This window comes from Neovison vison, chromosome 10 (genome assembly GCF_020171115.1).
Source record: "Neovison vison isolate M4711 chromosome 10, ASM_NN_V1, whole genome shotgun sequence".
Lineage (NCBI taxonomy): Eukaryota > Metazoa > Chordata > Mammalia > Carnivora > Mustelidae > Neogale > Neogale vison.
In genome coordinates this window covers 74,702,118-74,715,177 of record NC_058100.1, presented here as the reverse complement: position 1 = coordinate 74,715,177, position 13,060 = coordinate 74,702,118, and the positions used below count along the sequence as shown (strand labels likewise).

The 13,060-nt window shown below is 41.2% G+C and overlaps 1 protein-coding gene across 8 annotated transcripts in view; it reads right to left on the bottom strand.

Annotated features, from left to right (window-relative positions):
• Window positions 1-13,060, bottom strand: part of SRGAP2 (SLIT-ROBO Rho GTPase activating protein 2) — a 236,557-nt gene that overhangs the window by 113,424 nt on the left and 110,073 nt on the right. For all 8 annotated transcript variants that reach the window (XM_044267770.1, XM_044267772.1, XM_044267771.1 and 5 more), the window contains one exon: window positions 8,624-8,786. In XM_044267770.1, coding sequence (XP_044123705.1) covers window positions 8,624-8,786 — 163 coding nt within the window. The remainder of the gene's footprint in view (window positions 1-8,623; window positions 8,787-13,060) is intronic.

Genomic DNA, 13,060 nt, shown 5'->3' with positions numbered 1-13,060 from the left:
TTATCCTTCTGCTGCCAGACCCATTTCGTTGGTGCCACCGGAAATCTGAGTGGTCATGACATGTCTCTTGTAACTGATCAACCAATGGGAAAGGACATCTGAAGACCCTAGAGGAAAGAATTAATTGTGCCCTATTACATTTCTTCCTCAGCATCCTTCTTGTATCTCCCACTTTCTGCAGTGTAACTTATTTATCTGAATTCAGACTTAACTTTTGTCACCCTCAGGGAAGCCACAGTGGGTTACCTAGGTAACGATGTGTCAACATTGTTGCAGGGCAAATGTGGCTCAGTTACAGAAAGACAGGCTCTTGTGACTCAGATGTATGTCCTCTGTGGTCTCGGGTTTCCCCAAGACAGGAACCAGAATACCTACAACAATGGTTCTCAACCCTGGCCATATGCAAGAATCACCTAGACCCTGTCCCATGGATTCTGATTCAATTGCCCCAGGATGCTATTTTTAATTTTTTTTAAAAAATCAACTTTATTGAGGCTTAATTTACATAAAATAAAATGTATACATTTTAAATGTACAAGCTTTGACAAATTCACACATTCATGTAACCGCCATCATAATTAAGACTGTATGACATTGCCACAATCCCTCAAGCTCCCTTGTGTCCCTTTTGCAGTCAACCCCTTATCCCACCCTGGCCGCAGTGCAAATCACTGATTTGCTTTCAACAGCTAAACTTTCCTAAAATTTCATCTATATAGAATCATACAGAATGTATTCATTACGTCTGGCTTCTTTTATTTAGTATAACGCTTCTGGAGTTTGTCTACATTATCTTATCTATCAACATTTCCTTTCTTCTTATTATTGAGTTGTATTCATATATGTATATACCACAATGTTTTTCCATTCATCTGTTGATGGCTATTTGAGTGGTTTCCAGTTTTGACTACGATGAATACAATATGAATCTCCTAAGGCAGTTATAACAAAGCACTGCAAAGCTGGTGACTTAAAGCAACATGAATTTATTCTCTTTTTTTTAAAATTTGCAGTCACCTGGGTGGCTCAGTCGGTTTAAGCATCAGACTCTTGGTTTCAGCTCAGGTCATGACCTCAAGATTGTTGGCTGAGATGAAGCTCCACTTCAGGCTCCACACTCAGTGCAGAGCCTGCTTGGGATTCTTTCCCCCACCCCCTCTCCCCTACCCTGCTCCTCCCCCTTCTTGTTCTCTCTCTCTCTCTAAAATAAAATAAATAAAATCTTAAAAAAAAAAATTTCTTTAGTTTGCATTCAATTTACTTAAACTAAATGAACAAAAAAACCCACTTCACCCATATCTCCCACACCCCCATCCCCCTACCTCTTGCAACCAGCAATTTGTTCTCTATATCTGTAAGCTTAGGGTTTTTTGTTTTTGTTGATTCTACCTGTAAGAAAAAAAATCACATGGTATTTGTCTTTCTCTGTCTTATTCCACTTGGCATAATGGCCTCAAGGCCCACCCATGTTGTTGCAAGTGGCAGTATCTCATTCATTTTTATGCCTGAATCATAATCCATTATATCTGTATCTATAGATATAGATACACACACACACATACACACATACACACACACACATAAAACAATTTCTCAATCCATTCACCCAATGACGGACACTAACGTGGCTTCCATATCTTGGCTACTGCAAATCATGCTGCAATAAACATAGGGATGCATCTATCTTTTGGAATTCGTGTTTTTGTTTTCTTTGAATAGACACGCCAGAAGTGGAATTGCTGGATCATATGGTAGTTCTATTTTCAATTTCTAATCTCTTATAGTTCTGGAGGTCAGAAGTCAGAAGTCCAAAACCAGTTTCACCGGGACAAAACCAAGGTGTCAACAGGGCTGTGTTCCCTCTGGATGCTTTCGGGCAGAATCCATTTCCTTGCATTTTCCCGCTTCTAGAGCTGCATTCCTTGGCTCGTGGCCTCTTCCTCCAACCTCAAAGCCAGTGGCCTACCACCTTCTCTCTGTGACTCTGCTTTCTTCATCTTCCATCACATGGCCTTCTTCTCTTTTGTCTGTACTTTCCTTGTACCTCCCTCTGATAAGAACATTCATGATTGCATTACTACCCTTAGGTAGTAAAAAATATCCTTATTACAAGATCCTCAAATTTGCCGTATATGTAAAGTCTTTAAATGAACAAGGTAAGTTCATGGTTTCCAGGGATTAGGACATGGATATTTTGGGAGGGGGACCATTACTCAGCCTACAACAAAACCTATTATGAAAAATCAGATACAAGTCTTTGTGTAGATATATACTTTTAGGGGCACCTGGGTGGCTCAGTCGGTTAAGCATCTGTTTTCTGCTCATGATCTCAGGGTCCTGGGATCAAGCCCTGCATGGGGCTTCCCTGCTTGACAGGAAGCATGCTTCTCCCTCTCTCTCTCCTCCTACTTGTGTTCCCTCCCTCTCTCTCTGCATCTCTCTCTGTCAAATAAATAAATAAAATCTTTAAAAAAAAAAAAAAAATATATATATATATATACTTTTTTAAAAAATATTTTTTATTCATTTATTCATGAGAGACTGGGAGAAAGAGAAGGGGAGAAGCAGGCTCCCCACTGAGCAGGGAGCCCAATGTGGGGCTCAATCCCAGGACCCCAAGATCATGACCTGAGCCAAAGGCAGACGTTTAACCGACTGAGCCTCCCAGGCGCCCCAAGATATGTACTTTTATATCCTTTGGGTAACCTATCCCTGGAGTTGCTGGGTCACGTGGTTAGTACATATACTTTATTAGAAACTACCAAACTATTTTCCAAAGTGGTTGTACCATTCTATATTCTCACCAACAACATATGAGAATTCCAACCATCCTTACTAACACTTGTTGCTCTCAGTCTTTTTAATTCTAACCATTCTAGTGAGTATATAGCATACTTGTTACTGCTTTAATTTGCATTTTCTTAATGATTAATGATGAGCATCTCTTCATGTGTTTATTGGCCATTTATATATCTTCTCAGTGAAGTGTTTATTAAAAATCTTTTGCCTATTTTTAAAAATTTGGGCAGTTTGTCTTCTGATTATTGAGTTCTGTGTAACACAAATATATTCTCACAGTCTGAGATTTGTCTTTCATTTTCTTAACAGTGTCTTTGTAAGAGCAAAAGTCCAAAAATTGATGGTGTCTAATTTATCTTTTTTCTTTTACTGTTCATGCTTTTTATATACTAAGAAATCTGTCTCTTCAAGGTCACAAAGGTGTTGTGGGTTTTTTTTGTTTTTTTTTTAAACTCCCCCCAATGACTCTCACACACAGGCAAAAATGAGACCTACTGAACTACTGGTCTACCAGGAATCTGACCTAACTTGCTCAATTTAACCTTTCTACCATGGAACTTAGGTTACTAAAGGCAAAACAAAAAGAACATTCTACTGAAATACTGTTTAAAAAAAAAAAAAAAGAAAGAAAAGAAAAGAAAGAAAAAGTGCAAACTGAGAGCCTTGGGACTATCTGAATTGACCGGCTTCCAAGGCTAAAGCATGAGCAACTAAGGGCTAAAAACAGTGAGCTGAAAAGCAAGGTCCGAGGTACTTTCTGTGTGTTCCAGCTTAGTGAAAGGAAGAAGAGAGAACAGGATTGTCCTCTCCCCTGTGGGAAAAAAGCACACCCAAGTTTACTTTGGTTCAAATGAAAAAGTGGGGAAAATGATTTCTCCTCCTGGTGAGATTCTGTAGAACACATCTCTCACAGAGACGATGTGGAGCTGGAAGTCAAACTTGGCAGGGATGGCTCCTGGTTTTGAAGCTACCGCATTAAACAAATGAAGGTGGCAGCAATAATATTTGCCTAAACCTCGGTTCCAACAGGGGTGAGACAGACTGAGCTTTCATTACGTGAAAGGAGATGTCAGGAGTACCAAATGGGCTCCATTTCCCCCGGAGTCCTAGACAAAGTGGGTCTGTTTCTAAGCTGTGGACAGGAGGTTACTTTCTCTAGATGTTATATTTAGCTAAAGGAATCTCCACTATGGCTTCATGCAAAATGTAAAGTATGTCCCAGCAGACATAACCACAAGCCAGAGGGCCGGCAAGGAGCATCCCTGAAGGAGGTTCAGTAGTACAGACGGGCCAATTGTGCAGCCACCCTGACATCCCCAAATTAGCTGAGTTAGCTGTGAGCCAGATTTCTTGCCAGTTCTCGCATTTAATGAGTCTTTGTTTCCCCCTTACTAGAGATCCTGCCCCTGGGGAGAAAACCCTGCTGTCCTATTTATTTCACTGTCAACTTCCAGCACCTCGCCCAGATGCCAGGTAAGAGAAACAACCCAACGTTGATGTTTAACACATCCAAAGTTTTAGAAGGTTTGTGTGTAAGAGAAAAGGTGAGGTCAATTCTGGAACTAAGTGAAATATCTGGGTTCAACAGAAAAGAGTAAGAAAATCCAGAATACCCTCCACTCGGCACACCAGAACCAGAGTCCTAACCTAACACAGCATGTAGGAGGAAACCTCAGGTTCCAGAGTGAGATGAATGGATTTAACTACTAGCCTCACCTCCTTTTTTTTTTCTTTTTAAGATTTCATTTATTTATTTGACAGATAGAGATCACAAGTAGGCAGAGAGGCAGGCAGAGAGGCAGGCAGAGAGAAAGGGGGAAGCAGGCTCCCTGCTAAGCAGAGAGCCCCATGCAAGGCTCGATCCCAGGATCCTGATCATGATCTGAGCTGAAGGCAGCGGCTTAACCCACTGAGCCACCCAGGTGCCCCTCACCTCCTTTTTTGATTAATGTCCCTAAGCTTCAGTTTCCTCCTTCATAAAATAGGGTTATTAATAGCAACTACTTCATGGAATTATTGTAAAGATTAAGCATATAAAGTGTTTAGCACTGTACCTAGCACATAAGGGTTCTAAAAATGTGAGTTTTGTTATCATAACCTTTGCTAGTGAATCATTAAGTTTTATAGAGTTTTTTTTAAAAGAATGTAAAAAGGAGGAAAACCCATAACTTTTGCCAGGGAGAAATAGATCCAAATTCACATAAAGCTCAGGTGTATTTTCAAAGGTGTCCATAGCTGAACCAGAAATAAAGGTATCGTTCCTAAAACCTGTGTCTCCAAAGAAATGTGGATTTGCCTTTTGCGGCTGGCACCAAATTTACAGGTAAAACAAAAGGTTTAACTATTCTATACACTTGGATTCCTGTTTGGCATATCTTGGTTGCTGGCCATTATAGATAAAAGAATCTAAAAAAATGGTTCATTCCTCAAGAAATTTGGTCTTTAATTGCCTAAGCTAGCTAGCCCCCTCTCCATACCCACACCCACTTTTGTTTGTCTGTGTCTTGAGGATTCTAGTTTCCTTATCCCAATTTAACAAAGGTCACCCAACCACCAGAAGGAAGCCCCCAACTCAGGATACCCTATATTGGGTATCACAGAATTCACCACAGAATTATAACATATTAAATTTTGAAGGCAGCATAAAGATCAGATAGGTTAAGCACTTTTTTAACTTTAAGAAACTAAGGCATAGAAAGAAATAAATGTGCAAGGTTTCAGAGTCGCTACCAGAGTTGAGCCCAAGAGAAAGGGTCATTTGGAAGCGACCTTTGCTCTGATACAGCAACACAAGCCCTGGGAAGCTTCACTTAACTGACAGCGAGGCCGGGCTCCTTCCTTAGTTCTCTTATCTGATTACTCTATCTTAACCAGTGGGATTCTAATTCTTCATGTGAAACACACTTTAAACAAAAGGGAATAAAAAAATTAAGTTATGGAGACAAAATGCTTCTGTGTCCATTACTAGAAAGCAGAAAGGCTCTCTCCAGCCAAAACAGAATTAATTTACACTTGGGATCAGCCAAGCCAGCTTCTACCTTAGAATACTCCGACTACAATGGACCCCAGGGGAGAGAGAAAAGAGATTATTCACGCAGCGGGATGGTAAACATTGGCTATTCAGCAATCCTATGCATATCTCTCATAATAACTATAATTTAACTGATGAAAAGTTACAAAGATCAAGAGAAAGTCCTATGAGCTCCAACCATATACAATATGAGTAAGTCTCACAAACATATGTTGAATGACAGAAACCAGACACAAAAGAGGACACACTGTATGGTTCTATTTATATAAAGTATGAAATCAAGTAAAACCCATCTCTGCTGTTAAGTCAGGACACTTGTATATCCTTGGGGGTTGGGACCACCCCTCCAAACCCCCCTCAACTCCCCCGCCCCAAGGACTGGGAGGAAGCCTGAGCAGAGCTTCTAGGGCAGCGAAATCATCTGTTTCTTGATCTGGGCGCTAGTTACTAGTTGTGTTCGGTTTGTAAAAATGCAAGTAGCTCTAAGCCCATGATATGTGCCTCTTTCTTCAGGGAAATATAAAATATAAACAGTCCTATGAGAAATGAGAAGTTCTTCCCTACACCCTCAGCAAAGCAATGCACAGTGTATGGAGGTCAACTCTTGAGACCATAGCTAGGAATATCATTCGCGGGCAAATTCTCCTTCTGGAGGGCAAAGACCCCATATCTTCTCTACGAGCCATGCACTTGGGCTCTTGGTGAGACATGAATGGTACTTGAGGAAGCAGAAGCATCCGTGGCTTTGGTAAGCGGCTGCCTTCAGTGCACACTCTCAGAGATCTGGAGGGGCCGTAATACTATTCCAGCGTGGCTCCTCTCTAACCTTCTAAAGTTGGGAGGGAAGGGAATGGAGGGGCTTGGGTGAGGTCGAGAGAGCTGAACATCCCTCACAGATGAACAGAGAAAATGAAGGAGAAAATGATCAGTTAGCCCCGTCCTTCTAGAGATAACTGAAGTAGCTGTCAAGGTCACAGAGAAGAGCTGAAGTGGCATCTGTCTTACTGTCAAGGTTCTACCTAAAAAGGTTTAATTTTTTTTTCTAGTAAAAGCTATATATTTAAGGAGTATGGCATTATTTTATTTTTAAGATTTTATTTATTTATTTGACAGACAGAGATCATAAGTAAACAGAGCAGCAGGCGGTGGGGGCGGGGTGGGGGAGCTAAGCAGGCGCCCTGTTGAGCAGAGAGCCCGATGTGGGGTTCGATCCCAGGACCCTGGGATCATGACCCGAGCCGAGGGCAGAGGCTTAACCCACTGACCTACCTAGGCGCCCCATGGAGTACAACATTACGATTGGATACAGATGTGTACATAGTGCAGAGATCACTACAGCCAAGCCAACTCACATACCGCCTCACAGTTACCTGCATGTATGTGTGAAAAGAGCATATGAAATCTACTCCCTGGCACATTTCCAGCATTCAGTACAGTTTTAGCGACAGTGGTTCTTTTTAGCCACACCCATACATCACCAAGTGCTGCAGAATCATTCAGATGAATGACGAGGAAGCTAGAGCAGATGCTGGAAACCATGAGGAAATGGTGAAATGCACCTTCACCCCTAAGTGAAGTACGGCCCCAACCGCAGCAGAGCCAGGCCACTAAAAATAGTCCATGAACTCCGGGAGGAGCTCTCTTTCTCTTCCTTCTTTTCATTGTCAGATGCTTTTTACTCTTCATATCCTGTCTCTAAGACACAGGAAAAGCCCCTACACAGATGCATTATGTTGATGGGATATTCTAAATCAGTTCTTTTTACATTCTCGTGTAAACAGAAGAGACTGGGTTCTAATTCCAGACCTACTGAAATCTGGAAAACTTCCTAATGTTAGGAATTGGCATACTAGCTACGACTGACCACAGTCCTATTTACTGAAGTCCTTTCTCTACCAGCCTCGGATTTCAACACTGGATTTTGTTCAATGAAAACCAATGAATTTCCTTTGTTTGAAACCAACAAAATAGCCCTACACACCCTCGTTATACCTAGAACTTGTGGGAGGATTATTTGCCTTCTGAAATGTCTTCGGGGGATATCAGAGCTTGGATGTTAGACATGGTACATTATGTACAATGGTTGGGGCTTTTGCCATCATTTGTCACTAAGAGTCATGAATCGATGACTCCATTGAGAGCTCAGGCTGAGAGAGCTTAGAAGAGAGTTTCCTTAGTTCCCAGAGATGATTTCCACCACTAACAGGTAAGGTCAATTTTGCATAAGTTTCTTAAGATTACCACAGTTAATTTTGAGTTTTTTCCTTGGTCAGACTTTCCAACTTACAACCAAGGAATTGTGAAAAACAACTGAGCTTCAAAAAGCATTCAGGGACCCAAAGACCAAGACATGTCATGATAAGAATAATTAAATTCATGCGTTCACCTTGGCCAAGATGAGCACTTAGGAAGAAAACTAATCTAACACACAAGTATACATGAACTAGAAGAGGAAAACCTGAAATGACGGTCCCCAAATCTCAACGCCTTTACAAATCACTTAAGGAAATCAATCAAGCAAACACTGTCATCACTAAAACATGCAGAATATGAATTGTATTTCCAGGGGTGGGGTTGTACCTTGCAAACGGTTCCTCTCCCAGGCCTACTAATAATTCAATTCAGAAAGGAAGAGAAGAATGACTAGTCAGTATTTTTTCTCCACGAGACCGGGTAAGGAATGACCAATGGAAAGCCTTTTAACTGGGCCAATAACAGTAGCCTTTCTTTTATTTACAGGATGGTAGTATTTGCTCCACCCAAGTATTTCTGTGCCCGGAAATAGCTATATACCTTTTTAAAGAGTCTTCCTGAGTCCTCGCTGACTTGGACAAATCGAGGAATGATATTATTCAGGTAGATGTCACTCAGGGTGGTGTGGTCCCTGCTCTCCCGCTTCACCTGGTTTAAGAGGAGATTCCAGCAGTTGACAGGAGAGAGAACATTCTGATCCTTCCTGCAGAGAAACAGCAAGAAAAAAAAAAAAAAATCAGTGTTGGTGAGTAGCCAGGTTCAACAGCTATGAATATAGTCCATGTCATAAAATCACAGTGATCAAAGCCAAGGCAGAAACAGGTATCTTTCCTGAAGCCTACACTTCTAGTTTACTCTTATTTAAAAACTCAGTGGAGAAAGTAAGAATCATGAGAAGAGGAGGGAAGAGAGAGGAAGAGGAAAAGAGGAGAAGAAAGAGGAGAAGCAAGATTATCTGTTGAGCATCCATTATGTTCTAGGAACTTGGTAAAGGTTTTATATGTATTATCCCAAAAGTTTCATCATTTCCCTGTAAGAGAAGAACTACTGTTATCCCCATTTTACTAATGAGAAAACTGAAACTCTGAGTTCTCACTTGCCCATAGCTAGTAAGAAGTCACAGAGACAGTAAGAGGGCGTCAGGGACTAGAGAGACAGCTCTGCGTCATCTGACTAGGACAGGTCTAGGCTGACTCCAAATCCATAACCTTAGCCACTGAGACATTTGGTTTGTGTCTAGCTTTGGAGACAAAACTTAGAGGTCTAGAGACAAAAATCACGAAAGCACTACAGACCACATCCCTACACATTATTCATATTAGGATTCAGTAAGGACAACAACTTTTGAGGCCCATGCTATGAAAAAAAAGTCCCTAAAACCTCCTCAGGCCCACAGAACCCCTGTAAGGAGGTGCTGAGCTCCCTGGTTGACCCATTATGTCTTGCCCCATACAACCAAGCACAAACCATACCTTAACCCGTGTATCCCTAAAACTTCACAGTCTGAGCAGATAGTTAAGTGCCAAACCTGGGTGTTCATTTGTAATGAAAACACTGTGATCCAAGAGAATCAACTGGTGATCTACACAGTTCGAAGCACCGGTTTAAGCACCAGAAAGTTCTGCAACTGCGAGCTGGATTTCTTTAAAAAGAGAAACTGAAAGTACGGGGTGTTTGTTACACTTCTTATCAAGGGCTTACCATGCACTTGGCACATGGTCGGGCCCTATACTCACATTACTTAACTTGAACCCTAAAACAACCTGATGTAAAGGGCCTATTATTAACCACATTCAGCAGATGTGGGAAGTTGACTGAGAAAAATTAAATATCTTCTTCAAGGTCACATAGCTAAAAAGTAGCAAAGCTGGAATTCAAAACCAAGTCCTGTTAAGTGTAGAGAAAAGTCTTAATCATTGCAAAGAATCACAACCTGTTCACTTCTCTTCCCCTCCTTCCCTCCCTACAGTCAGACTCTTAAATGCAAAGGAAGATGAGTGGACAGTGGCTAGGTTCTTGAGTCAGCACTGCCTGCATTCAGAGCTGGAAGCTGTCAGGCCACTGTGATTTGTAGAGCACGGAATTCAGCTTTAGAAGGGGCTTTTCCAATTCTGTAGTAAGGTGACAATTCCCAACTCATCACTTCCTCTGGCTTCAGAACGCACCAGACCATTACATCAAATATCTGTCTAGCCAGCACTAAGAAGCTTCTTCAAACCAATGAATGTTAGAGTCCAAACTGAAGCTGTTCTCTTTCTTCTCCTGACCCCCATCTCTGCTCCAGGCATGACACCTCTGCAGGCAGAACCCCAAATACTTCTGCTCAGACTGCCTCAGCAGTATTACGTCCTCTTACTTTTCTAGAGAAATTGAAAGATTTCTGTGGGAACACACACACACACACACACACACACACACACACACACCACACACACTAGCCCAGAGAGAGAGAGAGAGAGAGAGAAAGAGACATGTAATTAATCTACTCCTTTCAAAATATTTAGTCTCTGAAAAACAAACCAAAAAAAGTGAATAAGAAACAATCCTAAACTCAAAGTTGAACACACACGTTCAGTGACCTTTGGTGTTTCCAGTGCAAGAAAACTTTCTAATGCATTCCAAATCAGTTTCAGTTACCAAATCCTAAGTAATCAAATTTACATTTTTGTTGGGTGGCAAAGTATCCATGTCCTCAGTAAGCATGGAATAGATCAGGCAATTACACTTGCTTTTTTAAAAGAGCAGATCTCACAAGATCTGAGCTTGATGACTGCTTGGTCTGCTTATGCGTGGACCTGGGTTTGGTGTTCTCTATTAGATCTTTCCCTAGAGGGCTCCTACATGTAACAATGGTTCTACAACTCAGTTTCACAAATGTATAAATGTTTGCAAACGTTTGTATCTGAAATGAACAAAGTACAGTATTAGGGGCTTTTAGTTGTAAAAGTGCTGGTATCATAGTGCAGTGTGAGAGAGAAAGACAGACCTGTAATACAGCAGAACATCAGAGAGAGGAACAAAGGGCCAGCTAGCCTGCAAACATACAAGGCAGATCACAAGTGGAGGGAGGAGAGGCAAAACCAATCGGATACCATGGAAGAGGATTCAGAGCATAAATCCCCAGGGGACCTTCAAAAGAAAGGATGAGTAAACAAAGATGAGTTAATAAAAAGAATGGGCAGAAGTGGGCATCTTTTCAAATAAAAAGCCTTATGCCTTCAAACGAATAAATTTGTAAATGCAGTCAGAATTATATATTTATAATTAATCCAGGAAGTTCGAGGGTGGTAACATACTTTTAGCACATATACTACCATCCAGTGGTGGGGTGACTATGATTGGTTTCAGTGAGCAGCAGTTTTCAAAGTGTGTTCTGAGAAACCCCAGAATTAGAGGAACACATTTCAATTTCAAACAACTGTGACACATCCATTCAAATGAGCAACCCCAGCGAAACGTGTAAGGCATCCAGATTCCCTGCGGTTGATGCTATCACAATGTCTCACCGGCCACTAGGCAAGCACTGTTCTGTGCAAACTTTGGAATAAGGAACCGAGGCGTGTATTTGAACTTCTGAAAACTGTGCCGTTGGGTAGAACGGATGTTGCTCTGCGCAGGTTTCATTTTTAATTCAAGCCTGTGTGCCTCCTTAGTTAAAGCTGTGCAGGAGGGCACGTGATTTGACACACAGTGGCCAAGTTCAATTACATGCCATGGAAGGCTCAGGGCCCTAGACTGGGCTCAGGTTAGACAATGGCTGGGTAGTGAGAATGCTCAATGCCATCCCATCATTATCAATTTTTTTTTGCTTGTTACGCATTTTCGGGCTTACCCAATAATATTTATGATGGGGGATGGAACACTTGCTAGGTAATGTTAGTGATTCAACTTCAAAACAAAAATATCCTTTTCCAATTTAAAACTATCTCAAGATTATAATGCATCTGTGTGAATCAGGATTTTCTTGATACTGGGCAACCCAAATCAGAACCAGAAATAACCTGGATGCTGAAACTGATATAAAACTACAACTCTGATTTATAATCCCAATTTCAATATTTTGGGGTCATGAACACAGCTTTGTTGCTCCCACTGACTGACCCTGTGATGGCATACACATCGTAAACCTGCACTTTAAAAGTGGATTTACACCAATAAAACACTGCTTTGGATCAGCTGCACACATGGGGGTTCCATGCACGATTTTTACTTTAAAAAATCCTTTCAAGATAGTATTAAGCTCTGTCGTTTGCTTCTCCTATGGGTCCCTATCTCTTTTACTATTACTGAAGTTTTTCAGGCAATATTTTAAGTTCTTTGAGTTTGTATGCTTTCTTGGACATATTCCTCCTTTCAACTGAGGGGTTTTAATTAATGCATGTATTTATTTTGGGGCAGCGGCAGAGCGGGAGAGGCGAAGGGCATGTAGTAGGAGGGGAACACAAACATGCCATAGAAACAATTTTCCTGGCCAACACGAACAAAGATGAAACACACTTCAGGCTGGAAAATAAGCAAGTCAACGAGACGTGATTTCATAGGGAGCGCATTCAGGTTCTGCTAGAGTGGTTTCCTGCTTCAGCAACTTTGCAGCCTTATTTTACATGGGGCTGCCAGAGCCAAGGGAACTTCGTTTGGTTAGGAGATTGAAATTTGTCTTTATATCTTTTCCATCTATCATTTGTTTGTATAGCTTCTTTACTTTCCCTGCCCCTGGAGTCAGGTTGTGTAATACTTGGGCATTTAAAGAAAAGGGTCTGCATCCCTTTAGAAATGTACTGAACAGCTGCAAACCTCCTCAAACACTAATCCCTAAAAAGCAGACAAAATATCCAGAAGTATTTTTCTTACTTAAATTTTTTTTTTCAGGAGGCAGATCAAGAAAACATAACATGGCACTTGAGAGGGAATTACTCTAGAGTCCAAAAAAAAAAGAAAAAAAGAGAAGGAGAGGAGGCCCATAAAGTCACAAGCTGG